The 24,161-nt window shown below is 47.6% G+C and overlaps 3 protein-coding genes across 3 annotated transcripts; 2 read left to right on the top strand and 1 right to left on the bottom strand.

Annotated features, from left to right (window-relative positions):
- Positions 1 to 1,264: 1,264 nt before the first annotated feature.
- Positions 1,265 to 5,146, bottom strand: GFER (growth factor, augmenter of liver regeneration). Its single transcript, XM_061560909.1, has 3 exons — positions 4,922 to 5,146; positions 3,064 to 3,308; positions 1,265 to 1,641 (listed from the first exon to the last, which is right to left on the bottom strand). Exons 1-3 carry the CDS (start codon positions 5,117 to 5,119, stop codon positions 1,479 to 1,481), a joined length of 606 nt encoding a protein of 201 aa, XP_061416893.1. The 5' UTR covers positions 5,120 to 5,146; the 3' UTR covers positions 1,265 to 1,478.
- Positions 5,147 to 13,439: 8,293 nt separating this feature from the next.
- LOC133348046 (tumor susceptibility gene 101 protein-like) lies at positions 13,440 to 15,299 on the top strand. The gene has a single exon (XM_061560878.1). It carries the CDS (start codon positions 13,643 to 13,645, stop codon positions 14,486 to 14,488), a length of 846 nt encoding a protein of 281 aa, XP_061416862.1. The 5' UTR covers positions 13,440 to 13,642; the 3' UTR covers positions 14,489 to 15,299.
- A 4,121-nt stretch (positions 15,300 to 19,420) lies between these two features.
- On the top strand, positions 19,421 to 24,110 carry NDUFA3 (NADH:ubiquinone oxidoreductase subunit A3). The gene is made up of 4 exons (XM_061560928.1): positions 19,421 to 19,505; positions 21,135 to 21,200; positions 23,035 to 23,112; positions 23,736 to 24,110. The coding sequence occupies exons 1-4, from the start codon at positions 19,493 to 19,495 to the stop codon at positions 23,825 to 23,827; spliced, it is 249 nt and encodes an 82-aa protein (XP_061416912.1). The 5' UTR covers positions 19,421 to 19,492; the 3' UTR covers positions 23,828 to 24,110.
- Positions 24,111 to 24,161: the final 51 nt, after the last annotated feature.

The raw sequence follows: 24,161 nt of genomic DNA on the forward strand, positions 1-24,161 counted from the left end.
CAAACACAAATGTTCCGCATGTAGCCTCAACAGATTGTTGGAGCAAATGCTTTACGAGCACACTACGAATGCTGGCACAGTACGCATGGGGATGGGTGGCCAGCACCACGCCCGACCGCCTTCGTCTCCCCAGAGGCGATATTTACACACCGCAGTAGGTACTCATTTGAGGCCGAGTCAACCTCAGGGAGGCTCAGGACCGGTTCAGATATTCGTCACCGATGTTGGCCATGAGCAGAAATCGAACTCGGGTGGCGAACCGCAACACTACCACTCCCCACCCACACTTACACATGCCAACTTTATCACGAGACCACAGGCACGACATTGCTCGCTTAAAATACCACTGCACCCACAGATCGCAGATACCAACGTAGGAACACAAGGAAATTGACGTGCAGTGTTCACACCGTACCCATGACACGATCGTCGACTATTCCAACTGCATTGTTGGAGCCCTACTTGGCTCCAGTTTGAGGTCGACAAAGTTCAACCCAATGTTTTCAAGTCTTCAGGTGAGATAACAAGTGGAGGTGAATTCACCAAGTAATTTGAGCGTGGCAACAGCCTCATCATTGGCGCGTTTTCTATCAGGGCGTTCACATGCATTCATCTGCCAATCGCCACACTAAGAGGTGTCATTCCAGCACTCATGCCAGGCGAGGTGCACTTTGAGGCCATGTGGAGGTTCAAAGGCTCACTAGCAGCTGGTCACGAGACTTGTGCGTTATGAGATAACCGAGGTGCCACCTGGCATGTTTTTAAAGATCTCCTGTATAGCCTAAGATGGTTATTGGGGCAAGTTCAGTTAGTGAGTACTTATGAAAGTGCAGAGATGTTTTGCAGTCAAGACTCTTATGGACAGGCAATTTAAGCAACACGTTCCTTCGGAGTGGGCAGGTAGGAACTTGGTTGTACAGCGCATTCGTGCACGACAGACAAATAATCCCTGGTGGGCAGTATGGAACCTGTTGTTACTACCTGTATAATATACAAGGCCGTAAAGATGAACTGTGCTGGTCTCTGAAAGAACTTCCACACTACATTAAGGTTTCAGACGGGTTACCTTTATTGTAGTGCGTCAGTGTTATCCCCTTATATGCACGTGTATTCCAACAAAATTGGACACTCCAATTTCCTCCCGCATAAAAGTTCAAATCCTTCAACCTAAATTTGCGAAAATTGCAAAGGGAACCAGTAATTTTTTTCTATAAATATTGAAAATTATAAATAACATCAAATCACACTTTACTCAATTGCATAGTGCTGTTGCATTGTAACATTTACTTTCATATTTCAACGTTCAATATCAAAGTGCGCTGAGCCACACACCTGTAGAAGTCAAAGAATCAGTAATCATGGATTGGCATCACAAAGGATTACAGTCATAGTAATAAAAGTATTAAATCGTGGGTTTGAGTCAAGGGTCATGGGGGGGTTGGTGGAAATGAGGGTGGGCGATCGACGTGTTCCATCGCTCAGTCACAGGAACCATCGCTCCACCCATCCTTCCAGCGCTCGTCCACGCGGCTGCAGTCGAACTGGGGCTTTCCGAGTCTGCGGTTCACATCGTTGTGCAAGCCGCACATCCACTGTGAGAGACCGCGGCGGCTGCTCGTGTCCGGTGGCCGAATCTCAAGCCTGCGCAGCAGCAACACACAGATACACACATGATGAAAATGGAACACTTTTCATTCAAATATTAGGAAGCCACGCACTTTCAAATCTAGATTGAAAACGAATTTCTTAAGAACTGCTTTTTGTGTTTAGTTCGTTGTCCTTCCCCTGCACCTCCGATCAGCACAGGTTGGCTACTATGCTGCCAAATAAGTGCAGCATTGGCAAATGGTGGCTATTGGTAGTTGGTGGTGGTAGCGATGGCCATGATGAGCCATGCCTATAAATAAGATGCTTTGAGAGGAGGTAAGGTTTGTACGGACATCCCTGATGTGGGCAACAAGGAGGAATGGAAAAACACGCAACCAAAGGGAAGCACAGCTGAGCACAGGCAGATTTGTGGTGGTACGTGTAAATGGAGGTGGAGTGGTTCGTGTAGAGTGGGATTCATAGCACTTCAAACCCGGCATGGTCCAGCATGGTAAGGTCCAACAATCCTCATGACTGACACAACGTGGGAAAGGCTGTCACAGCCAGCAGTGTTTCTGCAGTACAGCCATTCATATTTCTTCCAGTTTTCTATTCCCAGCTTGATTAGCCCCATTTTTTAACCAAGTTAAACTTTAGCAGCCTTATAGTTTACTGCAGTATACTCAAGGCAACCAGTTTGTCAGCCTAAATACTCCCTCTTGTTTAGTCGTACGCCGTTTTTAACCACTTACCATCGCCTACACACAGCGCCTTCCCCCAATCCCCTGCAGTATAACAAAAAGAGGCTTAGCTTAACCCTCCCCCACGGCCCATCCTGGCTCCTCCCCCCCCCCCTTAACCTATAGTCTCGTGTCTCTTAGAGTTCTCCCCACTTGATACAGTAATTTTGCTGACGGTGCCACCTGAAGACGGAAGCTTGTGTTGCCTCCGAAACGTCGTGATTTAATTTACTTTTATTTAATTTTTTACCTACGTGACTTTACCGAAAAAACCAAAGAGTATGGACCCTTGCAGTCAAGACAACTTCAAATCTAGAATTAGAGCCAGCAGTGTATTACGGGCTGTTTATATAAACAAAGGTATACTGCTGTGGAGACACTACACATCAGCGACACAGGCAGGAATCAAAGATACACCGAGACATGAGGAAGCACAACAAGGTATTAGAGACACAGGCCCGATTGTGGCACAATCGCAATGAAGTAAAGGGCGACACAGACGGCACGTGTGGACACATGGAGGAGGCAACAGCCATCACACGCGGGTGCAAGGATGCACAATGACAACACACTGCGGCGCATGGAGACACGTGACATACAATCACACAGAAACACAGCAAGGCCCAGACAGACGCATTGATACACGTGGTGGCACAGGGAGAAGAGAGCACTTGAAGACACACGGAGCCACACGGCCTTGCAGGGAACCACAACAAAGACCCCACGGGGGATTCACCTTTCTCGCATGTCCGTGGCGCAATCCTCGCAAGGGTAGAAGCGTGAGAACAGCCGCACCATCTCCCCCATGTCGCGACGCTGCTGCGCACTCGGCTGCTCGGGGTAGTAGGCGGCCATGGTGTGCAGGAAGGTCCACGTGCTGCGGCCCAGCTCCTCCCGGTCCGCGGGGCACTCGACCGCCGTCGCGGCCGCTCTGCGCTGCTCTGCCTCCTCGGTCGCCACGCTGCCCGCTGCCGCCCCCTTCTGCTCGTATCGAGGAAAACGCGAGAAGAGCGAAGGTGACGAAACAAGCATGCAACGATGATCAGTCAGGATCAAGGTGTCATCATGGCCAAAGTCGTTGATACCTTCTGCCAGAAAAATACCGCAGCTGCTGCACAGTTTGACATGCGACCTTCCAGGATTTGCTGGAACAGTATCTCCACCATCTGCTCTTACATCTTCATCTTGGTCGCCAGACTCGTGGAGATCACTCCAATGCCCGTCTCGGTAACTGGCTTCCCAATCATCACGCACACATGTCCTACCCCAGTGTTAAATTTCGATTTAAAGCTTTCGTGACTGCAGGGATTCATCTTCTTGGTTCTTTCGGTAAAGTCACGTAGAAGAGAAATAATAAAATAATACAACTAAAACAATCAAATACAATTCTCACGACGTATCGGCCCCAACGCAAGCAGCCGTCCTCAGGTGAAGAACAGGGCTGTCGAAAAAACAGCGTCTGAATGGCCATTCAGACGCTGTCTTATTTATCTGTATTATTTATTATTTCTCTTCTACGTGACTTTACCGAAAGAACCAAGAAGATCCTACCCCAGTGTTCTTCATTGCAAGTTCCGCGGGCGACCGGTGGCCTCTGGTGGCCTTTAGTGCGGCCCCCGACATTAGACAAACGTGAAGGCGGTGTGGCGGCCCTCACACCGATGTCTTACCGGCGAATGTGCCCTCCCCCCTTCCCTCTGAAAATTAGTTAAGAATAGTGACCAACCCCTGTGTAACATTTTCAGCGCCTTGTCGGGCAGCGAAGGATAGCGACGGCGTGGGAAGGCCTTAACACAGCAGCGAATAGACCATGGTCGATGGTGTTCACAATCACCAACGAAATCCTAATGGGGCACAATCTGCTTAAAGTATAGTATACGACAATGACTCCTAACAGGGCTCCGTTTATTTATAAACAGTGAATTGGAATGATATATGATTAAATGTACGGAATTGTCAGATTAATCTCAATGAACGGTACTGTCAAATTGCCTACTTTGCAGCTTTAACCTTTGTTAAAGGATGTGATTATAATACTGCCATGGTTTAATGGATATGGAGGATGACAACAGATAAATAGAGCTTTATTTATCACGCAATGTTTTGTTTCCCTGATAGACTAGAGGCGGTGGGTCGTGCCTGGAAACCTCTGCAGCGAGAGATATACTGGATGTGCTTTGCCGGGTGCAGTAACGTGCTCCGCTTTGGTTACCTCGAAACAACGTGACCGAAATAAAACCCTCCTTATGATTGTTAAATGACGACCAGCGCAGTGGTTAACCAAGAGACAAGCTTATAATAGCCAATTTAAGAACACTATAAAATGGTTAAAGTATGTGTTTATACCGTAATGGTTAAACGAAGACCGCTGTAACACTGGTTAATGAAGTACATGATTATACCAGTTAAAGACCACTGCAAAATATCTAAAGGACATGCTTATAGTAGTTATATAAGGACCACGGTCACAATGTGTAAACGCCATGCTTATAATAACGGATCAATATAAACCACGGTAGCAATGGTTATATTACATTCTTATAATGGTCAAATAGAGACCACATTCACAACGGTTACTCAATTCACCCACGCACCTCCTTCCTCTGCGCCTTCATCCATGACGTGAAGTCTGTGCACGCCCGGCACGGCTTGGGAGCTCCTGGGGCCTTGGCCGCTGAGCTTGACCCCGGCAGTGACCCGGGCAGTGACCCGGACACTGACCCAGACCCCGGAATTGACCCCAATCCCGAACCCGGTGCCAGCGTGGTCTCCTTCTCACTGGGCGCAGCCATGACTGATGGCGTGGGGCAGCTTGGGAAATAAGAGGAGCCGCCCCGCCCCCACCCCCGCCGCCCCGCCCCCACCCCCGCCGCCCCGCCCCCACCCCCGCCCGCCCCGCCGCCCCGCCCCTACCCCCGCCGCCCCGCCGCCCCGCCCCCGCCCGCCCCGCCCCCCCCCCACCCCCAGCCCGCCGCCCCGCCCCCCCCACCCCCGCCGCCCCGCCCCCACCCCCGCCGCCCCGCCCCCAGCCCCGCCGCCCCGCCCCCCACCCCCACCCCCACCCCCGCCCCCGCCGATCCGCCCCTCACATAGTCTGTGACGTCATCACAATAATCGAAGTCACCTATCGGCCATCATGGGTGGGGGAATAAATAAAAAAATTGTATTAGGGGCCGTCCATAAATGACGTCACGCGATTTTGGACGATTTTTGACCGCCCCCCTCGTCACACGGCGTCACAAAAATTCAGACCCCCCCTCAAATCTGACGTCACAAAGCTTTGCCCCACCCCCCCCAAAAGCATATTTCCATTTTGAAAATAAAACATGCTTCAAATCGCTTTAAACTATTGTCATTGTAGTGTGTATTTAATGTGGCGCTGCACTCTGATGTTGTAGGAGAAAACATTTATTAAAAAGTCTATTTAATTAAGTAGAACGTGTTGTCTATATTTAAAGTTGCGCATTCTGATGTGACGTCACATTTCTCACCCCCCCCCCCCTCGTCACACATCGTCACAAATGTCTGACACCGCCCCCCCCCCCTCCAGGTGCGTGACGTCATTTATGGTCGGCCCCTTCCACAAAAACAAAAAGTGCCACGAACAAGGGCGGTTGCCCGAAACGTCGCCTATCAAATACATCCGTCCCCGCATTCCCGTCGATTTCAAGCCACAGCGATATTGACGAATGCGTCGAGCAGCGTCCCGCGAGAGAAGAATGAGGGCGTGGTGGTGGGGGGGGGGGCAACATTCGTTGGACGAGAGTCGTGCCAATGTGATGACGTCCAGCGAACGTTGATGGTGCGTGACATTCGTCGACGACGGGGGAAAGGGGGTCAGTGACCTTTCAACGAAGAAGATAGAGCCGTCTTCTTGGTTCTTTCGGTAAAGTCACGTAGAAGGAGAATAAAAAAAACATAATAAATAATAAAATAATTCTATTGGTGAAAATTATTTTATTATGATTTATTATTTTATTATTCTCCTTCTACGTGACTTTACCGAAAGAACCAAGAAGACGAATCCCTGCAGTCACGAAAGCTTTAAATCGAAATTTAAGATAGAGCCGTGTTTTGCAGTGACGTGCGGTGAGGTCAATGGCTGGGGAGGCACTGGCTCGTGTCAGAGCCAGATTCACACACTGAGGGGGGCGTGGCCTCGCTGAGGGGGCGTGGTCTCACGGAGGGGGCGTGGCCTCACTGAGGGGGGCGTGTTAGACACGTCCCCCTCAGTGAGGCAGATGTGATAGCTGCCTCCCCTAGTGCTTTTTAATTGCAGTTTCATGACGAGACCAGCGAGCCTAAATATCTTTATACACATACGTGAAATAAGTTACCTGGAGTATGGAAGGCGAGGACATGAAATGGAGGGGTCTACAAACATTACATTGGTGACACACAGAGAGATAGTAACAGGCACGCGCTTATTGCCCGCGCTCCATCCAGTTACTGAGGGGTTGCGCAATCAGAGGGGAGGCTGAGCTCGTCGCTGCCTCACCTCTCGTCTCTTCCTGTATTTGCAGCAGACCTCCGCAAATTTGCCGATTTTTACTATTAAAATGATTGGAATCGTACAGAAATTACATTTATAACACACATCAGTGGAAAAATCTTAATATTTTTTTTTTACTTTTCGTAACAGCTATTTTCATTGGAGGATGACAGGTGAGGCTCTGCCTCCCCTGCCTCCCCTGACTGCACGTCCCTGGTGTTTTTTTTTGTCTTTGACCAAAATAGTTCGAGAGCCGCATCACGCGCGCAGGGCTACTTGTACACAGAAGCAGCGGTTTTGCAGCAAAATGACAAACACGTCTGCCTTAATTAAACACACTTGGTGATGGAATAAACTGTGTACTTAATTGTGTTTTTCCCTCTGAGTAAAACATAGCCGTCAACCCCTTATTATTGCGCTACCTTATTACAGAACAATTCAGACCTTATTGGTCACCCCGTGCCCCTCATAAATCTCAACGCTCATCCTGCGAAGTCCCATCACAAGGGAGAAACGCAAACAAATAAGACAACATTTTTGTTGCCCGAATTTAAACGTCTGTATGCCGTGTGTACCTGAAAACTAAATTTCCCTTGTACAAGAATACGGGGTAAACCGTGAGGGTTGACGGGTATGGTAAACCCATACGGTTGTCACCAACATGGTAACATTGCATCTATAGGAAAGTAGAGTTCCATTTACGACGATCCCATTTACAACGGGGTTTCCAGGAATACATCGCTCGATTCTTTGTTTCTCAGTCTGCTTGTCCCGGTGAGGGTCTCGGCAATAGCGTGTTGAGTAGTGGCGGTCCACACCACCCTTTCCCTGGCGACAGCACTACATTACTATACACTACGCTACAATATACACTGTACACTACACTATACACAACAACAGCATGTTGAGTAGTGGTGGTCCAGACCTCCCTTTCCCTGGCGACAGACTCGAGCTCTACATTACTTTCCACTATACACAACACTATTATACACGACTACACTACACTATACACTACTACACTATAAATTACGAAACACTACTACACTATACACTACTACACTATGAACTACTATACACTACACTATTATACACAACTACACTATAATGTACACTACTACACTATAAATTACGAAACCATACTACACTATAAACTACTGCACACTACTACGCTATAAACTAATACACTATGAACTACTATACACTACACTATTATACACAACTTCACTATAAACCACTGTACACTACTACACTTGTGAACTACTATACACTACTACACTATAAACTACTATACACTATTACACTATGAACTACTGTACACTACTACACTATGAACTATTATACACTGATACACTACTATACACTATTGTACACTACTATGTGGTGCCACGACCGCGGAGCAACACCGCAAGCGCTGTGACTCCCTCCTGCCCCCCTCACTAAACACACCACATGCACACATGCACACACGTAGGGCCCCGGAGGGGGGGTTTCCTGGCACCATGGGTTTTCATCCGAAGGGCCCCTAGCGGGGATATCCCACAGTTTCCCAGTGCCAGGAGATTGGCCGTACCCCCAGGCCAAATTACATTGCGGCCCCCCTTAAATTGGCTAAGCATTATATGGGCGCACAGAAGCTCACCGGGCTAACCGCAATGAGACACTCACAGCACGGGGGAGGGGCCAGGGGGGGAAATGTTACGCGGGCAGCGCAGATGAGGAGGTGGGAGGGAAATTCCTAGACACACTGCAAATGTGTATTCCGCGGGACGGCCACCCCAATCAAACCGGTTGAGTCCAGGGTGGGGAGGATGGGTGCGTAGACAATGGATCGAGGCATAACGGAAAGTAACGCTCCAGGTAGGGGCGGGGCATCGGTTTAAAATCAAAAGGTAGGCGCCCGATTGCCCACGCAGGGTAACACCACGTGACCCTGGATCGTCGGATTCCGAGGGCATAAAAGGAGGGAGCGGAAAAACGTTAAGGAGTTCTCCTCCAGCCGTTCAGCCGTCCAGTCCGACTCCCAGCCGCTCGCAACATCCGAGAGACGCGAGTGCCGCTATGACTCGACCCCAGGCAGAGACCTCTCGGATCATCATCCCTCCGACTCCACCTCGCAGACACACCGTGAGTGTGTCTGCGAGGTGAGAAGTAGAGTGGGGGTACACCCAGAGATTGAATAGAGATAGGTTAGGCGTTGCTCGTAGAATATTTACTCCGGGCCGCACAGGGTTTTTCTTTAGACGAGCCATTCATAAACTTCAGTTCAAAGGATCGGTGTAGTGTGATTTCTGTGTGTGTGGGTGAACTTCGGCGTGGTGTCTGTGATTTTTGAGTGGCGGTACTGCGTGCGGGGGCAGGGTGTGAGGTGCGCGTAGATTACCATCTTTTTGACCGTCATTGTTTATGCGGGTTTTCGTTCGAGTGTGTACAAAACTCGCACTTGCTGTGCCGCGTGAGTGATAAAGGTGGGGGTCGGGGTGCGCTAAATCCACTCCCTGTCGTTTGCGCATAGATTACTATCTTTACCGACCTACGGGCAGTTTCGCATGTCTGCAGCGCCGCGTGAGTAATTGGGACGGAGGGTGAGGGCGATCCACCCACTCGCTGGCGTTCACGCGCATTTACACAGCGCGTTTACAGAGTAAATAAGTTATATTTAAAAATACTCTTTTTTAAACACGCTTTAATGAAATGTACTGTACGAGTACTGGCAGAACTCCACAACTCCAGGAAGTGGCCCCGAAGCTTGCCATAACGTAAGGGACTTTGGTGATTTACATGAGTTGAGGGTGGACAATTAGACCCAAGCCGAAACATAAGATATACAAAAGATTACTTAAAAATATTTTTTTAATGTTTAATGATAGAATATAGTATTGTCATCGGTATGACATATGTATACCAAGTTTGCAGTCGATACGACATTGGGAAGTGGGTTATAATTGAGTTACAAGATTTGAGGATACGACAACAGACAGAGTGAGTTAAATAAAAGCATGTAAAATAGCCTTACCCAGGGTCGTGCCGCAGGTCATCCCCTTTTTCGTGTAGCATTAGTAGTGGTACACCGCGGATTAAGGCTTATCCACGGGGGGGGTAGGTGTGCATGTTCAGTTGACAGCATTAGCATTGCGGGCACGCGGATTAGGGCTTAACCACCAGGAGGGGCGCTGGCATATTCATACGGCTATTTTTAGCAAAGAGCGCCTGCAGGGGCGCGCGCGTGCACGCAGCCACCTCCGCATGAGGGGTGGTGTACGTGGGGAGTGTGTGGGATAACTCCGGGCGGTGGTGAGCCAGCCACTAAGCCATGCCCCTCAGAGAGGGAGCTGGCGTGGGGGGGGGGGGGCTGATCACCCAATCGGCGGGCCCGGCGAGAGGCGGCCGAGGAGGGGGGAGTGGAGGAAGTGGACGTCGGCCCCCACAACTACACTATGAACTACTATACATGACTGTACACTACTGTACACTACTACACTATGAACTACTATACTATAAACTACTATACACTACTACACTATGAACTACTATACACTACTGTACACTACTACACTATGAACTACTATACACTACTGTACACTACTACACTATAAACTACTATACACTACTGTACACTACTACACTATGAACTACTATACACTACTTACACTACTACACTATAAACTACTATACACTACTGTACACTACTACACTATGAACTACTATACACTACTGTACACTACTAACTACTATACACTACTAGTACACTACTACACTATAAACTACTATACACTACTGTACACTACTACACTATGAACTACTATACACTACTACACTATAAACTACTATACACTACTGTACACAACTACACTATGAACTACTATACACTACTGTACACTACTACACTATGAACTACTATACACTACTACACTATAAACTACTATACACTACTGTACACTACTACACTATGAACTACTATACACTACTACACTATAAACTACTATACACTACTGTACACTACTACACTATGAACTACTATACACTACTACACTATGAACTACTATACACTACTGTACACTACTACAATATAAACTACTATACACTACTGTACACTACTACACTATAAACTACTATACACTACTGTACACTACTACACTATAAACTACTATACACTACTGTACACAACTACACTATGAACTACTATACACTACTGTACACTACTACACTATGAACTACTATACACTACTGTACACTACTACACTATGAACTACTATACACTACTACACTATAAACTACTATACACTACTGTACACTACTACAATATAAACTACTATACACTACTACAATATAAAACTACTGTACATTATACACTACTGTACACTACTACACTATAAACTACTATACACTACTATATACTACTATACACTACTATACACTACTTCACTATACACTACTATACTACACTATACACTACGACACTATGAACTACTATACACTACACTACTATGCACAGACTCGAGCTCTTCCTAGGTAATCCCCAGGTGTTCCCAGGCCAGCCGAGCGGCACGGCCCGCCAGCAGCATCAGCAGCAGCATCAGCAGCAGCATCAGCAGCAGCATCAGCAGCAGCATCAGCAGCAGCATCAGCAGCAGCATCAGCAGCAGCATCAGCAGCAGCATCAGCAGCAGCATCAGCAGCAGCATCAGCAGCAGCATCAGCAGCAGCATCAGCAGCAGCATCAGCAGCAGCATCAGCAGCAGCATCAGCGTGGTCCTGGGCCGGCCCCGCGGTCTTAGCCCAGTGGGACGTTGCTGCTGCTGCTGCTGCCCGGTAGGGGTCCAGGTGGAGTCTACCTGGGGGGGGGGGCATCCTTACCGGGTGCCAGAACCACCTCGAATGACCCCTCTCGATCCGGAGACCGCCTGTGCGACAACTTCAGAGCCGGGGGGGATCGGCAACCTTTCAAAGAAGAATAAGATAGAGCCGTAAAAAACTTTCTTTGGAGCTTTCGTGACTGCAGGAATGACTCTTTGGTTCTTTCGGTAAAGTCACGTAGAAAGAAAATAAATTAAATAATAGCATATGACGTTTCGATTGCAACACAAGCAATCGTCATCAGGTACAAACGAAAGAGAAAACAAACCCAGTCATTTAGAAATATAATGCAATACATCACAGAGAGTCGGCCAACACAACAGTCAACACCCCACCTGGTTGATTACGTTCTTCCAAAGATTTATACATTTGAGAGAGAGACAAAACACAGACACGGAGACACACAGACAGACACACAAGCAGAGAGAGAGAGAGAGAGATAACCGGCATAGCTTTAGAGTCGCATCGCACGCAGAGCTATTTGTATACGTGCGCAGCAGCAGGTGTACGACAAGGTGACGAACACATTCCGACTTGAATCGCACACAATAGGTGATGAAATAAACTGCGTCTACTTAGCAGGGGGGGGGGGGGTGGCGGGTGGAGAGAGATTTCTCGCTGAGTTATGTTTTAAACAATGCAGTTTGAGCAGTAGGTTTTTACCCTTTAAACTCGTACAAAAACTGACACCTTTATACAAGGCATCATGTTTGCAATAACCACAACACAAGCAGTCAAAATGCAAACAAAAAGAAATAACTCTGATAATGATATGCACTGTCCTTGAAGTTGAAGCTTTCTCGGGTGTGGACCAATGCACTTCAAGGACGGTGCATATCATTATCAGAGTTGTTTCATTTTGTTTGCATTTTGACTGCTTGTGTTGTGGTTATTGCAAACATGATGCCTCGTATAAAGGTGTCAGTTTTTGTATCAGTTTAAAGGTTAAAAACCTACTACTATATTTTGCCACTGGTAAAGGAGGTCTCATAACGTAAATGTAGTTTGACTGTAACATGTTGTTGTCGTCAAGACATTTCACAGTGACCCATTCCCTGCCATAAATAATACATCGTCTTTACGTCAAATTACATTTCAGATTCGTTTAAATGAAACGGCTGCTCGCAAGGAGCCGCAATGGGGCAGCCGAAGAGCCAACACGTGGCTCTGGAGCCGTGAGTTTGGGGTGGGGAACGTCCGCGAAATCATATGGGTCTGGCCCTGCCAAGGCAACAGCAGGCGGGACTCGAAATTCAATAAATCTGGGAGCAAACCTGGAAAAGCAGTTGCGAGTAGCAGCAACATCATCAATACCAACTAACATCATCACACGCCTCGCCAAAGAGAAGCCGTTCCAGCCATCGCATTAGGGGTGAGTTAATTAATTGTTTGACCAAATATAACGGGCTAACTTTTAAGTTGATCATTTTGTATGGCCCGCGAATGATGTTATAAATATCCAAATGGCCCTTGGCAGATAAAAGGTTACCCACCCCTGCTAGTTTAGAGGGTTTAAAGAACCAAATACAATTGTTTTTTTTTTTTTATAAACGGCTGCCCGCAAGGGGGCCGCCAAAGTTTGACAGGATGCCGACCACTGGCTGCGCCAACAACAATGTGGCCGTCAAATGAAATATATAATCGGTGACATTTCCCGTAAGGCCCCTCAAAGTCACTGTCCCAAAACGACAGGACATAGTTAACATTTTTTGCTCTCTCTTTTAAGGAAATATCAGTCGTCCAGTTGCGTCAAAAGCACCACCCCCTCTCCTCTCTCTCTCATCGTCGACGGGTGCGAGGGCGTGAAAGGCGTCTTCCCAGTTGGCCCGTCTGCCGTGACTTTGAAGATCTCAAGAAAGCGACGCGGTTCGTCTCCTCCGTGCCGCGGACACCGCAGAGCGAGATCCCAAACGCGCGTCCCATCGCCTCCCGTGTCAGCCGCAAGCCACCGGCCCAGCCGCTCGGAGCCATGGCGCTTCCCACCGAGAAAAGCGTCAAGATGCTGCTGACCAGGTGCGGGTACACCTACAAGGACGTGACGGCCAAAGACGCCGTGGACCTGATTGCCGCTTATAGGGATTTGAGAGCAGGTGTTGACACGTGCGTGTTTGATGATGGCAGCTCAAAGGAACTCGTGAACCTCAGTGGGACCATACCCGTGCATTACAAGGGGACTATCTACAACATCCCAGTGCAAGTCTGGCTGTTTCACACGCATCCGTACCAGCCTCCCTATTGCTTTGTGAAGCCCACGAGCAGCATGCTGATCAAGGAGGGCAAGCACGTGGGTAAAGATGGCCGCGTCTACCTGCCCTACCTGCACGAGTGGAAAGCTCACGCGTCGGATTTGCTGGGACTCGTTCATGTCATGCTCGCGGTGTTTGGAGAGCAGCCGCCTCTGTATTCTCGCCCTCGCTCGATCTCCTTGGTCATGGCACCCGTGGCTGGAATCTATCAAAACTACCCTTGGTACCCTGCCCCCAATCCACCCGTTGAAGAGCAGAAGAAGCCCGCGACTGCTGCTTATGGAATGACAACAAATTCATCCGCAGCTGGAAGCGACCCTTTTCACCCTGCCCCCAAACCACCCGTGGAAGAACGGACAGCTGACGCCCTGACCAACAAGAGGACCGAAGAGGAGCTCAGGCGCTTGCAGGATCGGCACACGTGCAAGGTGTGCATGGACAATGAAGTGTCCGTCGTCTTCGTGCCGTGCGGCCACTTGGTGGCATGCCAAGAATGCGCCTCCTCCCTGGCCAATTGCCCCATCTGCCGCGCGGCCGTGAGAGAGGCGGTTCGCACGTTTATGCCGTAGTGTGAAATGGCCCAATGAAGGACGCGAAACAACTTCCTCAACACGAAACGTGAATATACTGGTTTACTGTCTTGATGCAAATGATGTGATTTATGACAGCGCGTGCTGCAGTAATTGCACCATTAGCAATTTAAAACGTTACGTTGACAATCAGGGGATAAGGCTTACATATTGGCAACAATGAGGAAGTCATATAACCTCAGGATTTATGTAATAGATGATTATTGTCAACAAAACAACATGGGCAAAGAGTACCTTTAAAATGTTTCAGCTAGTCAACATATCTCAAACTGAAATGTGCCGATTTAGAGGAGCAATGTGCCTGTTATTATTGGCAGTATAAAGCGTAACGAAGTTAGTCATGGTTATGGGAATACAATGTTGAGTTTTGTGTGAAGCATTTTATTTGCAGGTGATTGCCATATATTCAGTTGTTTTATTAATATGGGAAGTATATACAAATGTGTATTGTATGCAATTGACAACCGTGGTTGATATAGGATAGGGGTATCTTGTCCATTTTAGATTTAAAAAACAAAATACTTGTTTAAAAGTCAAAGTGGTGACGAATACGTTTTTGTTCTGAATTCCTTGAATTGTTTGACTCCAACTAATGGCACAGAAACTTAGACGTTACAGTTGCTAAACTCTCGCTATGATGTCTGCTCGCAGCAGACATCGCAGCTATCGCGATTTTCACCTGAAGACGAACGCTTGTGTTGCGTTCGAAACGTCGTGATTTATTTGATTTTTACTCTTAGTTCTTTCGGTAAAGTCAAGTAGGTAAAAAATGAAATAAAAATTAATAAAAATAAAACAATAAAAATCACGACGTTCCGGAGGCAACACAAGTCTCCGTCATCAGGTGGGACCGTGTGTTGCCTCCGAAACGTCGTGATTTTTATTGTTTTATTTTTATTAATTTTAATTTCATTTTTTACCTACGTGACTTTACCGAAATAATTAAGAGTATGACTCCTTGCAGTCACGAAAGCTTCAAATCTAGAATTATTTGATTTTATTTCTACCTACGTGACTTTACCGAAAGAACCAAAGAGTATGGATTCCTGCAGTCACGAAAGCTTCAAATTAAGATTGAATTAAGATATTGTTTCTAAAAACCATATTTACCCGTAGCATATTTGTAATGCAAGGAGTGAGTTTATTCACGTTTGAATATAAGTTGTGCAATGCTTAATACGGAGGTCATGTGACACATGTGGCTAGCAGACTATAATGTGCATTACTTAGCCTTGTTTTTATCATGCAATCGATGGTGATTGCATTGGGTATGTGGCTGCTAAAGTAAGCTGATCATGTTAACGGTATGAAAATCTGATGAATCAACATTTAAAATTTCTTAACACGTGGGCTTTTACGACAAACATCCATAATAAAGGTTTTTTTATGTTAGATCGCGTAAATGTGTTGTTAAACCCGCCACCACCCGACACAGCCACAACTCTGGCTGTCGCCTGATGAGGCTGGTTGTAATTACAGGCGAAACGTCGTACTCGAAATATAAATGTTGTAAGTTTACTCTCCAACACACCAGTTTGGTGAACTAGTAACGAATTGGCATGTTTTGTTTCAGTGACAAACCTTAAAAATTGGCTGTGTCGGGTGGTGGCAGGGTTAACGACACCCCTTGTTTTACGTGATCTAACCCAAAAAAACTATTATGGATTCAAATACATTACTACACAAGTGCATATTTTAAAGGCGTTTCCTATATTTGTTTAATGTTCATGTAACTTCTAATTGAACGACTGTCAGTTTTAACATAATCTGCCCTAGCCAATTTTTTGCTATGGGTAATGTATTACTTAACATTAATTTGTGTTTGTGTAATCCAGTATTTTAAATGTATCATGGGACACGGTTGTTTTTGTACAGATTTCGATTTCCTTCATTGCTGTGCTGTTGTAATTTTGGTTACCCACGTGACTCAAATGAGACTATCCTGGTTTATTGAGTTAAACAGTGGTTAAACAAATAAACGTGTAACCTCACCTTCAAACCGTGGTTCAAATCGTTATACATCACATCAACTTCATGCCATTTGGTCAACAGTACACATGGAGTGACATAGAATCGGTCACGTAGCACCATAGCGCTGGCTGATGGCAGGGAAGGGGGTCTGCAGCTTTACAACAGCCCTGACTGACAGCAGGTCACGTGACAGACCAAAGAGGGATCGAGGGGAAAGGTTACGGAAGGGGCACATCGAGAACCCGCTAGTAGGTTCCAGAAGGGGGCGTGGCATTCGGGGCGGAGTCAGGACACGCCCCCCAGTATAAGAGGGGCCCCGGGAGGGGACCTCGGGGCTGTCGTGTGGAGTGGGATCTCCGTCATGCTGCTGAAGTCTTCACCATCGTCTCCGTCTTCACCGTCTCGGCGTCGTCAGTCAGGCAGTCTACCAGCTGTCCTGACTGGGAACTGTAGTTACTAAGTGTTACTGTCAGGCCGTGTTAATAAACAGAGTGCATCCTACTCTTAGTCTCTCTGAGTCAGTCACTACACATATATACACGTGGTCTGATACGTGACGAGCCATCTGATAGCGCCGGCATGGAGCGCCTTCAACCTAATCTGCGGATTAAATAACCGAACGCACAACGTGGGAAAACAGAACATGTATGTGCGTGACTGCAGCTACAAACAACCAAACTATGGGACCGTAGAACTCGTCACTGCCCCAACATATTAATATTCAATCCACCAACTCTCAGACACAGAATTTAAGCTGTCAAATCACTTAGAACCGACTAACAATGATCCACATTTGGGTTTGGCAGAATTAATCTATCATACAGTAAAACCTTGGATTACGAGTAACTTGGTCTGCGAGTGTTTTGCAAGACGAGCAAAACATTTTAAAATGAATTTGATAAACGAGCGAGGTCTTGCAATACGAGTAGTACGTGTATATGCTTCGTCTGCCGAGCGTCACGTGATCACAACTGATATACGAGTGCTTTGATATACGAGTGCATTGGATTACAAACACGTTTCCGGAACGAATTATGTTCGCAATCCAAGGTTTTTGTGGAGTTCCTCTTGGTCCCATAGATATAACTGCTCGACTCGAGCTATACGTCTTCTGCTACTTGCATTGTCATTGTGCTGTTCGCCTGTTGGCGTTCTCTGGTCTAACACCGGTGAGGCAAGGCCATAAAGAAGGCCGTCTCTGGTGCAGGTCAATCAGTTTCAAAGACAATGCGTGCATTACACTGGTCAACAACAACAAAATTCTGGCCTGGACATTTGCAGCTGTTTTAAACTAATTTCAGGGTGCTGATTCCAAATCTGATCTCAAATTTGCTCTATCACATCTCATTTTTATGCTATCGGCATACCCCATTTTCATTGATTTTACCCGAAATAAACTTTGTCACTTATGATTGCAAGTTGATGCGAGTCAGTGACTGCTTTAGTGTTAAAATACGGTGCTGTATTTTTAGGATAGTGTGTTTATAATATAATTTTATGTAGATATCCACATTTATTTAATGTTTTTCTTCTGCAGTTTTTATTGAAAATGCAATCTTTGATATCTCAAAAACCTGATGTGATAGACAAAAACTGATGCCAGATTTGGAATCAGCACCCCAAAATTACATTCACACCGTTGGAATACCTTATGCCAGAAAAAGTGTGTTGACCAGTGTTATCAGAGCATGTTTGTTTACATGTTTTCCACAAATATGTGTGGATAATGCAGATATTATGCGTTGAAAAACGCTTTATATTTGTGGTCTGAACATCTTAACGCGTCCTGTTTTATTGTCAGACTAGGGGGTAAGTCCTCTTCTTATTTTTCATAATTTGCTCTCGATTGGCCATCAACCTAACGGCCGCTCCCCGCTGCCCCCCTTCTCACCTTGCCCACATTTAGCCCCGCACCTATCGATATGACCAATACCAACATCCGCCGTTCGCCACTAAGTGACGGTGCCGTCACCACAGCGTCTGTGCCAGGCTAGGTGCACTCCTGCTGACAGGAGGTGTCGGGACAAACACCCAACAGGTGCCATGTAGTCCCCCCCCCCCCCCCACATGCTCTGCCAACTCACTATATCGACAAGACCAATACCCACCTCGACCACGCCTTCTTTCTCTCCCATTGACCCCGCCCTCTTATACATAACACCGCCCCCTCTATCGTCCCACCCCTCCCTACCAGTATAACCACGCCCCCTCTATAGCCCCACCCCTCCCTATTTGCATAACCACGCCCCCTCTATCGCCCCACCCCTCCCTATCTGCATAACCACGCCCCCCTCTACCGTCCCACCCCTCCCTATCTGCATAACCACGCTCCCTCTATCGCCCCGCCCCTCCCTATCTGCATAACCACGCCCCCTCTATCGCCCCGCCCCTCCCTATCTGCATAACCACGCCCCCTCTATCGCCCCACCCCTCCCTATTTGCATAACCACGCCCCCTCTATCGCCCCACCCCTCCCTATCTGCATAACCACGCCCCCCTCTACCGTCCCACCCCTCCCTATCTGCATAACCACGCCCCCTCTATCGCCCCGCCCCTCCCTATCTGCATAACCACGCCCCCTCTATCGCCCCGCCCCTCCCTATCTGCATAACCACGCCCCCTCTATCGCCCCACCCCTCCCTATCTGCATAACCACGCCCCCTCTATCGCCCCGCCCCTCCCTATCTGCATAACCACGCCCCCTCTATCACCCCGCCCCTCCCTATCTGCATAACCACGCCCCCTCTATCGCCCCGCCCCTCCCTATCTGCATAACCACGCCCCCTCTACCGTCCCACCCCTCCCTATCTGCATAACCACGCCCCCTCTATCGTCCCACCCCTCCCTATCTGCATAACCACGCCCCCTCTACCGTCCCACCCCTCCCTATCTGCATAACCACGCCCCCTCTATAGCCCCGCCCCCTCTATCGCCCCGCCCCCTCTATAGCCCCGCCCCCCCCGCTCTGCCCCGCCCACACCCCCCAAGGTCACGCGGTACCCGGTGGTGGCGATGGCGTTCGGCGGTGAGTTCCCTCACTCCGCCGTGTGTGTGGTGACGGTCGCGGGATCGTCGCGATTACAGCCCACGGTGTCACTCTCAAGCGGGCCGGCGTCGTGAATTCGTCAAGCGGCGAAGATAAAAACTTTAAAAGCAAATCGAAATTGCCCCGCGTTTTAAAGAGGCTTTGCGGCCCGGGTTTGAAACCGAAGAAACGCGCGTGTGGGTGGTGCGCTGCTGTGGTTTGCTGTGGCCGTTGTTGCGAATGATCGTAACGCTTCGTGTTGTTTATTGTTTACGCCTCAGATGTTTGTTGACGAGTCGTGTTTATTGAGCGGCTGTGGCTGCGTTGCTGCGGGCATAGTCGGGGGTGGAGGCGGCTACGACTGCGTAACCTTGCAACAATTCAAGTGACGCGCTCACCCCTGGCGCGATGACGACTGTGACAGTGCTGGTTGTTGCTGGCCGCAGCACCGGTTCCCAGTAGCGTTCGCCGCCGCTGATGTTAGCCGGGATCGAACCTTGGGGTTGCCTGGTTCGCGGCGAGCGCGTTTGCGCTATCCACACTGGTGGCATCGCTCTTTCTAAATCCTGACCGTCGGGTTTTTGTCCCCAATTCGTCATTATAACGATGACGCCAATGCGAAATGGAAATACGTTTACAACGAGAAGTGCATTTGTAGGCATAGACCAGGGGTCGGCAACCTACGGCTCTGGAGCCGCATGCGGCTCTTTACGGGCTGCTTCTTGACGATGAGTACGTATGTACAGTATGTACTCAGATGCATTGCGGCTCTTGAAATACTGAATTTTGTACCGAATTGGAAAGAAATGGCTCTTCTTGTTATTTTGGTTGCCGACCCCTGGCATAGACGGAGCAAAGGCAGAGCGTGTGCACGGACTTAACCGATCGTCTCGATGTGTTAACTACCTCGCCTGGTATACAGGAGGGCGGCGTGGGTTCGATCCCGACCCTGACCGCTTGCTGCTGCTGCTGTATATATGGAGTTTGCGTGTCTCTCTCTCTCTCTCCACATATCGAATCAACCGCACGCGTTTCTTGTATTTTGTTGAGATAAATTCCCGCAATAAGCCACTTGGTTGAGATATCATGTGTGGGCCAAGGTCGCTTCTGAAAATGAAAAGCTCTATAGCTCAGTGGGCCTTACCTGGTTAAGTAAAAAAAATTGTGTAGTTTGTAAAGTTATTTTTTAAAGGGGGGAGTCGGCAATACGATTGTGCCAACCCTTGAAGAGGGCACATCATTGGAAATTCACTGTTATAGCAGTGAATTATTTATTGGTCGATGCCACGAGTTTTTCCCAGCTCAGATGCCACTTGATTCTGCTCTGATTGTTAACAGTATCACACAGGGCTGTCAACACGGCAAGTGACTGGTGAATCAAAAGTGATGAATCCACACAGGGTTGGTGGGTGGACACGAATGAAGCAGACAGCAGCTCTACTGCTAACCCTAACTAGGCAAGCTCACCCTAGTCCTCGCCATAGCTACGGTAACCAGACCCTTGTCCAACCCAAACTTAGCTCTCATCCTGCCCCCTGCCCTTACCGCAAGTCAAATCCCGGCAGAGCCTTGTAAAAATCTTAACACGAGGGTCTTTGTTTTGCTGTCATTCCTCTGCATGGAGCGCAGCCTACCTCAAGCACCTGTGGAACAAGGAGCCAGTGATCATGGCGTCCTTGGGAATCGGCACGATCGGTAATTGTGGCGACGGCGGTTTTGTGTTGAAGCCTCGTGGCGGGATGGCATTGTGGGCCACGCTTTCACGACTTTGTCGGATTTGCACGGATGGTTTGATATCGGTGACAGCCTTGACGTTTTTTTGTTCTAAATGTAGCATTTTTTTTGTCCCTCCTAATTATAACGCCACTCGCATTGTCAGCACATTGAGCAACTTAACACCACGCGACCAGAACGGTCCCGGAGGATGACGTCAAGGAACCAATTCTGAAGTGACTCCAGAAGCCATTTCCCACACTGGGGGGGGGCGGGAGTCACCTTTTATTTGCCCCCTGCAAAGTGTTGATGACGTGTCAACAAAAGCAATCTCTTTCAAGCTGGCGAACTGGAAAAAGACCACATTGTCAAAAAACTCAATGTAATTGTTTACTTAACACAGCCATCGCGGTGATATGGCCGACACCATCAAGTGGCCTACACTTGAGAATCTGGTTAAATCAGGTGGTTGAAACGTGGGAGTTGAGCCTCAGGATCTCAGTGGTGCAAGCTTGGTGACGTGAGCCACTTGGCCAACTCAGCCTTTGTGGATAATTACCGTGTGCTATGCAGTTGCAATTTAATGACCCCAAGACCCTGTGACTGTACCATACGTGACGGGCACTGCAAGATCCGACCATGTCCGCCCGGTGCTCGCTGAACTGCATTGGCTTCCAGTTGCTGAACGAACACATTCAAAGGTCGCACTCATTACACACAAAGTGCTTGTCATAAATGGACCACAATACCTCGCTGAGCTCGTCAAGGAACATAAATCATCACGCAAACTCCGGTCATCCTCGCAGCGGCTTTTGGCTAACCATCGAACAAAGACAGTCACGGCATCGCACACTTTCAGATGCTAGATGTGAAGTTTTCGTGACTGCAAGGATTCATACTCTTAGGTTTTTTCGGTAAAGTCACGTAGAAAAAAAAAGAATAGAAACAAAATAATAAATCAGACTTTCGGAAGCTTGTGTTGCCTCCGAAACTTGATTTATTATTTTATTTCTTTTTTATATTCTTTATTTTTATTATTAATTTTTTTCCTACGTGACTTTACTGAAAAAACCTAAGAGTACTTTCAGATGCGCTTCTGCGGAACACTTGCAATAATCGGAAGTCACTGGAGCTATGTACTTTTAAATCCTGCACTTACGATTCACACGTGGTTGGCTACATTCGGTGCGAAAGAAGTTCAACATACAATGCTTACAAGAGTGTGCTGTTGTTACCCTATGTGACACATTAAGTATAACCTAGATAGATGGTTAGTATGCTAAAGTGGGATTCGACTCATAAAACCCTCAGTCTTCTGTCTCTGGCAACTGCTGTCACCAGTGGCTACCTGTGTGGGTTGGTGGTTTCGGGAAGGTGGCAAGAGGGGAGGATGGTTTAAGGGTATTTTTCATTTTACACGCTTTTATTTAACTCACTGTTGTCGCATCCTCAAATCTTGTAACTCAATTTTAACCCACTTCCCAATGTGATATCGACTGCAAACTTGGTATACTTATGTCATACTGATGACAATACTACATTCTATAAAAAATTGTATTTAAACATTCATTTTTATATGTTATGTTTCGGCTTGGGTCTAATTGTCCACGTTCAACTGACGTTGGCTGTAAATCATCACGGCCCCTTACGTTATGGCAAGCTTTGCGACCACTTCCTGAAGTCGTGGAGTTCTGCCGTTACAAGTAGGGTACATTTTATTAAAGCGTGTTTAAAAAAAAGTATTTTTAAATATTACTTATTTTTATTATTGCTCTCCCTGTCCCATCTGGTCTATCCGCCACCATCTGCCCCACAGCGCTGATTCTGCCATTCGTGAGCCCCCTCACCAAGTACTCGAGAAAGTTGAGCCTGGCGAGCCCGTACTACTATCCGGGTGAGTTACTCGATAAGTTCGGTTACGTTTTGGAAATTACTGTATTAAGTCTTCTGACTTTCACTTCACAACGTAAGCTGTGAGTCTGTGTGTTACACAAGCATGAACGGGTGTGAGCAAACAAGTTTAGTATTTTTTTTCCAAACGGGACACCCATATTCATTGACGTTACCGTCACTATCGCTGATTTCTCAAATATTTAAAACAAATATTTCACCAATGTCGCACGGCACCATTCAAAGCAGACACGTGCAAATGCCTTTAGATGTAATTCGACCCATGTCTGCTTGGGATTTATGAACCCGAATTAAAAAATTCAGGATTCAATTCAATAACCAATTATTTTGTCTCCAAACGACCTCGTTAAAAGTTACGAGCAGTTGCTCTCTCGTACTCATTCATAGAGTTGCTCTCTCCATGCATCTAAATGTAATAGCACTTCATCCTTTCGAATGTTATTTATAATCTAGTCGCACGATTCAACGTGCACGTTATGCGTGGTACGATATCGATTTGAATCGAAGTGTCGTCCTTGTGCTCGTTCCTACTCAGCTGATCTTGGCGTGAACGTTCAACTATTTCCAAATGCATCGCGCCCCCACCCCCCCCCCCCCCCTCGGCAGTGCCTGTGCGGGATGACGGCAACATGCCCGACGTGCCGCAACACCCATGCGAGAAAAAGGGCAACAGCCTTGAATGGCTCAAGAACTTCTAAGCAACGGCCGCCAACACGACGCTCAACGAATCTGGTGGCTTCCGAACGCGGGCGCACGCTCACTCCCCCACCACCACCGTCATCAGAGATGCGTTGCTTTGTTGGCACCACCAACAGTCGGAAAGGAAGTTATTTCGTCCCACCACCTCCAGTCGCATATTTCCTTGTATAATTTAAAATAGAGTTTTGCCGTCGCTGCGCGTACGGAATGTCACGCGGATCAATGCAAGTCGCGCGCGTAAATGGCTCGGCAAATAAAGAGTAACTTGAAGTTACCGTTAAAGAGTGTACGAGTTTTATTTGTCACTTATGAGTGAACAGCTGGAGACCGTGG

The sequence above is a fragment of the Lethenteron reissneri genome, chromosome 26, assembly GCF_015708825.2.
Source record: "Lethenteron reissneri isolate LAM-NWPU_2019-01 chromosome 26, ASM1570882v1, whole genome shotgun sequence".
In the NCBI taxonomy this organism is placed as follows: Eukaryota; Metazoa; Chordata; class Hyperoartia; order Petromyzontiformes; family Petromyzontidae; genus Lethenteron; species Lethenteron reissneri.

Coding starts and splice junctions, on each gene's coding strand:
- LOC133348046 (XM_061560878.1), top strand. CDS start 13,643: ATGGCGCTTCCCACCGAGAAAAGCGTCAAGATGCTGCTGACCAGGTGC.
- GFER (XM_061560909.1), bottom strand. CDS start 5,119: ATGGCTGCGCCCAGTGAGAAGGAGACCACGCTGGCACCGGGTTCGGGA. Junction 3,309..4,921: donor TGAAGGCGCAGAGGAAGGAG/GTGCGTGGGTGA, acceptor CGATACGAGCAG/AAGGGGGCGGCAGCGGGCAG. Junction 1,642..3,063: donor GCCACGGACATGCGAGAAAG/GTGAATCCCCCG, acceptor GCTGCTGCGCAG/GCTTGAGATTCGGCCACCGG.
- NDUFA3 (XM_061560928.1), top strand. Junction 21,201..23,034: donor CTTGGGAATCGGCACGATCG/GTAATTGTGGCG, acceptor TCTGCCCCACAG/CGCTGATTCTGCCATTCGTG. Junction 23,113..23,735: donor GAGCCCGTACTACTATCCGG/GTGAGTTACTCG, acceptor CCCCCTCGGCAG/TGCCTGTGCGGGATGACGGC.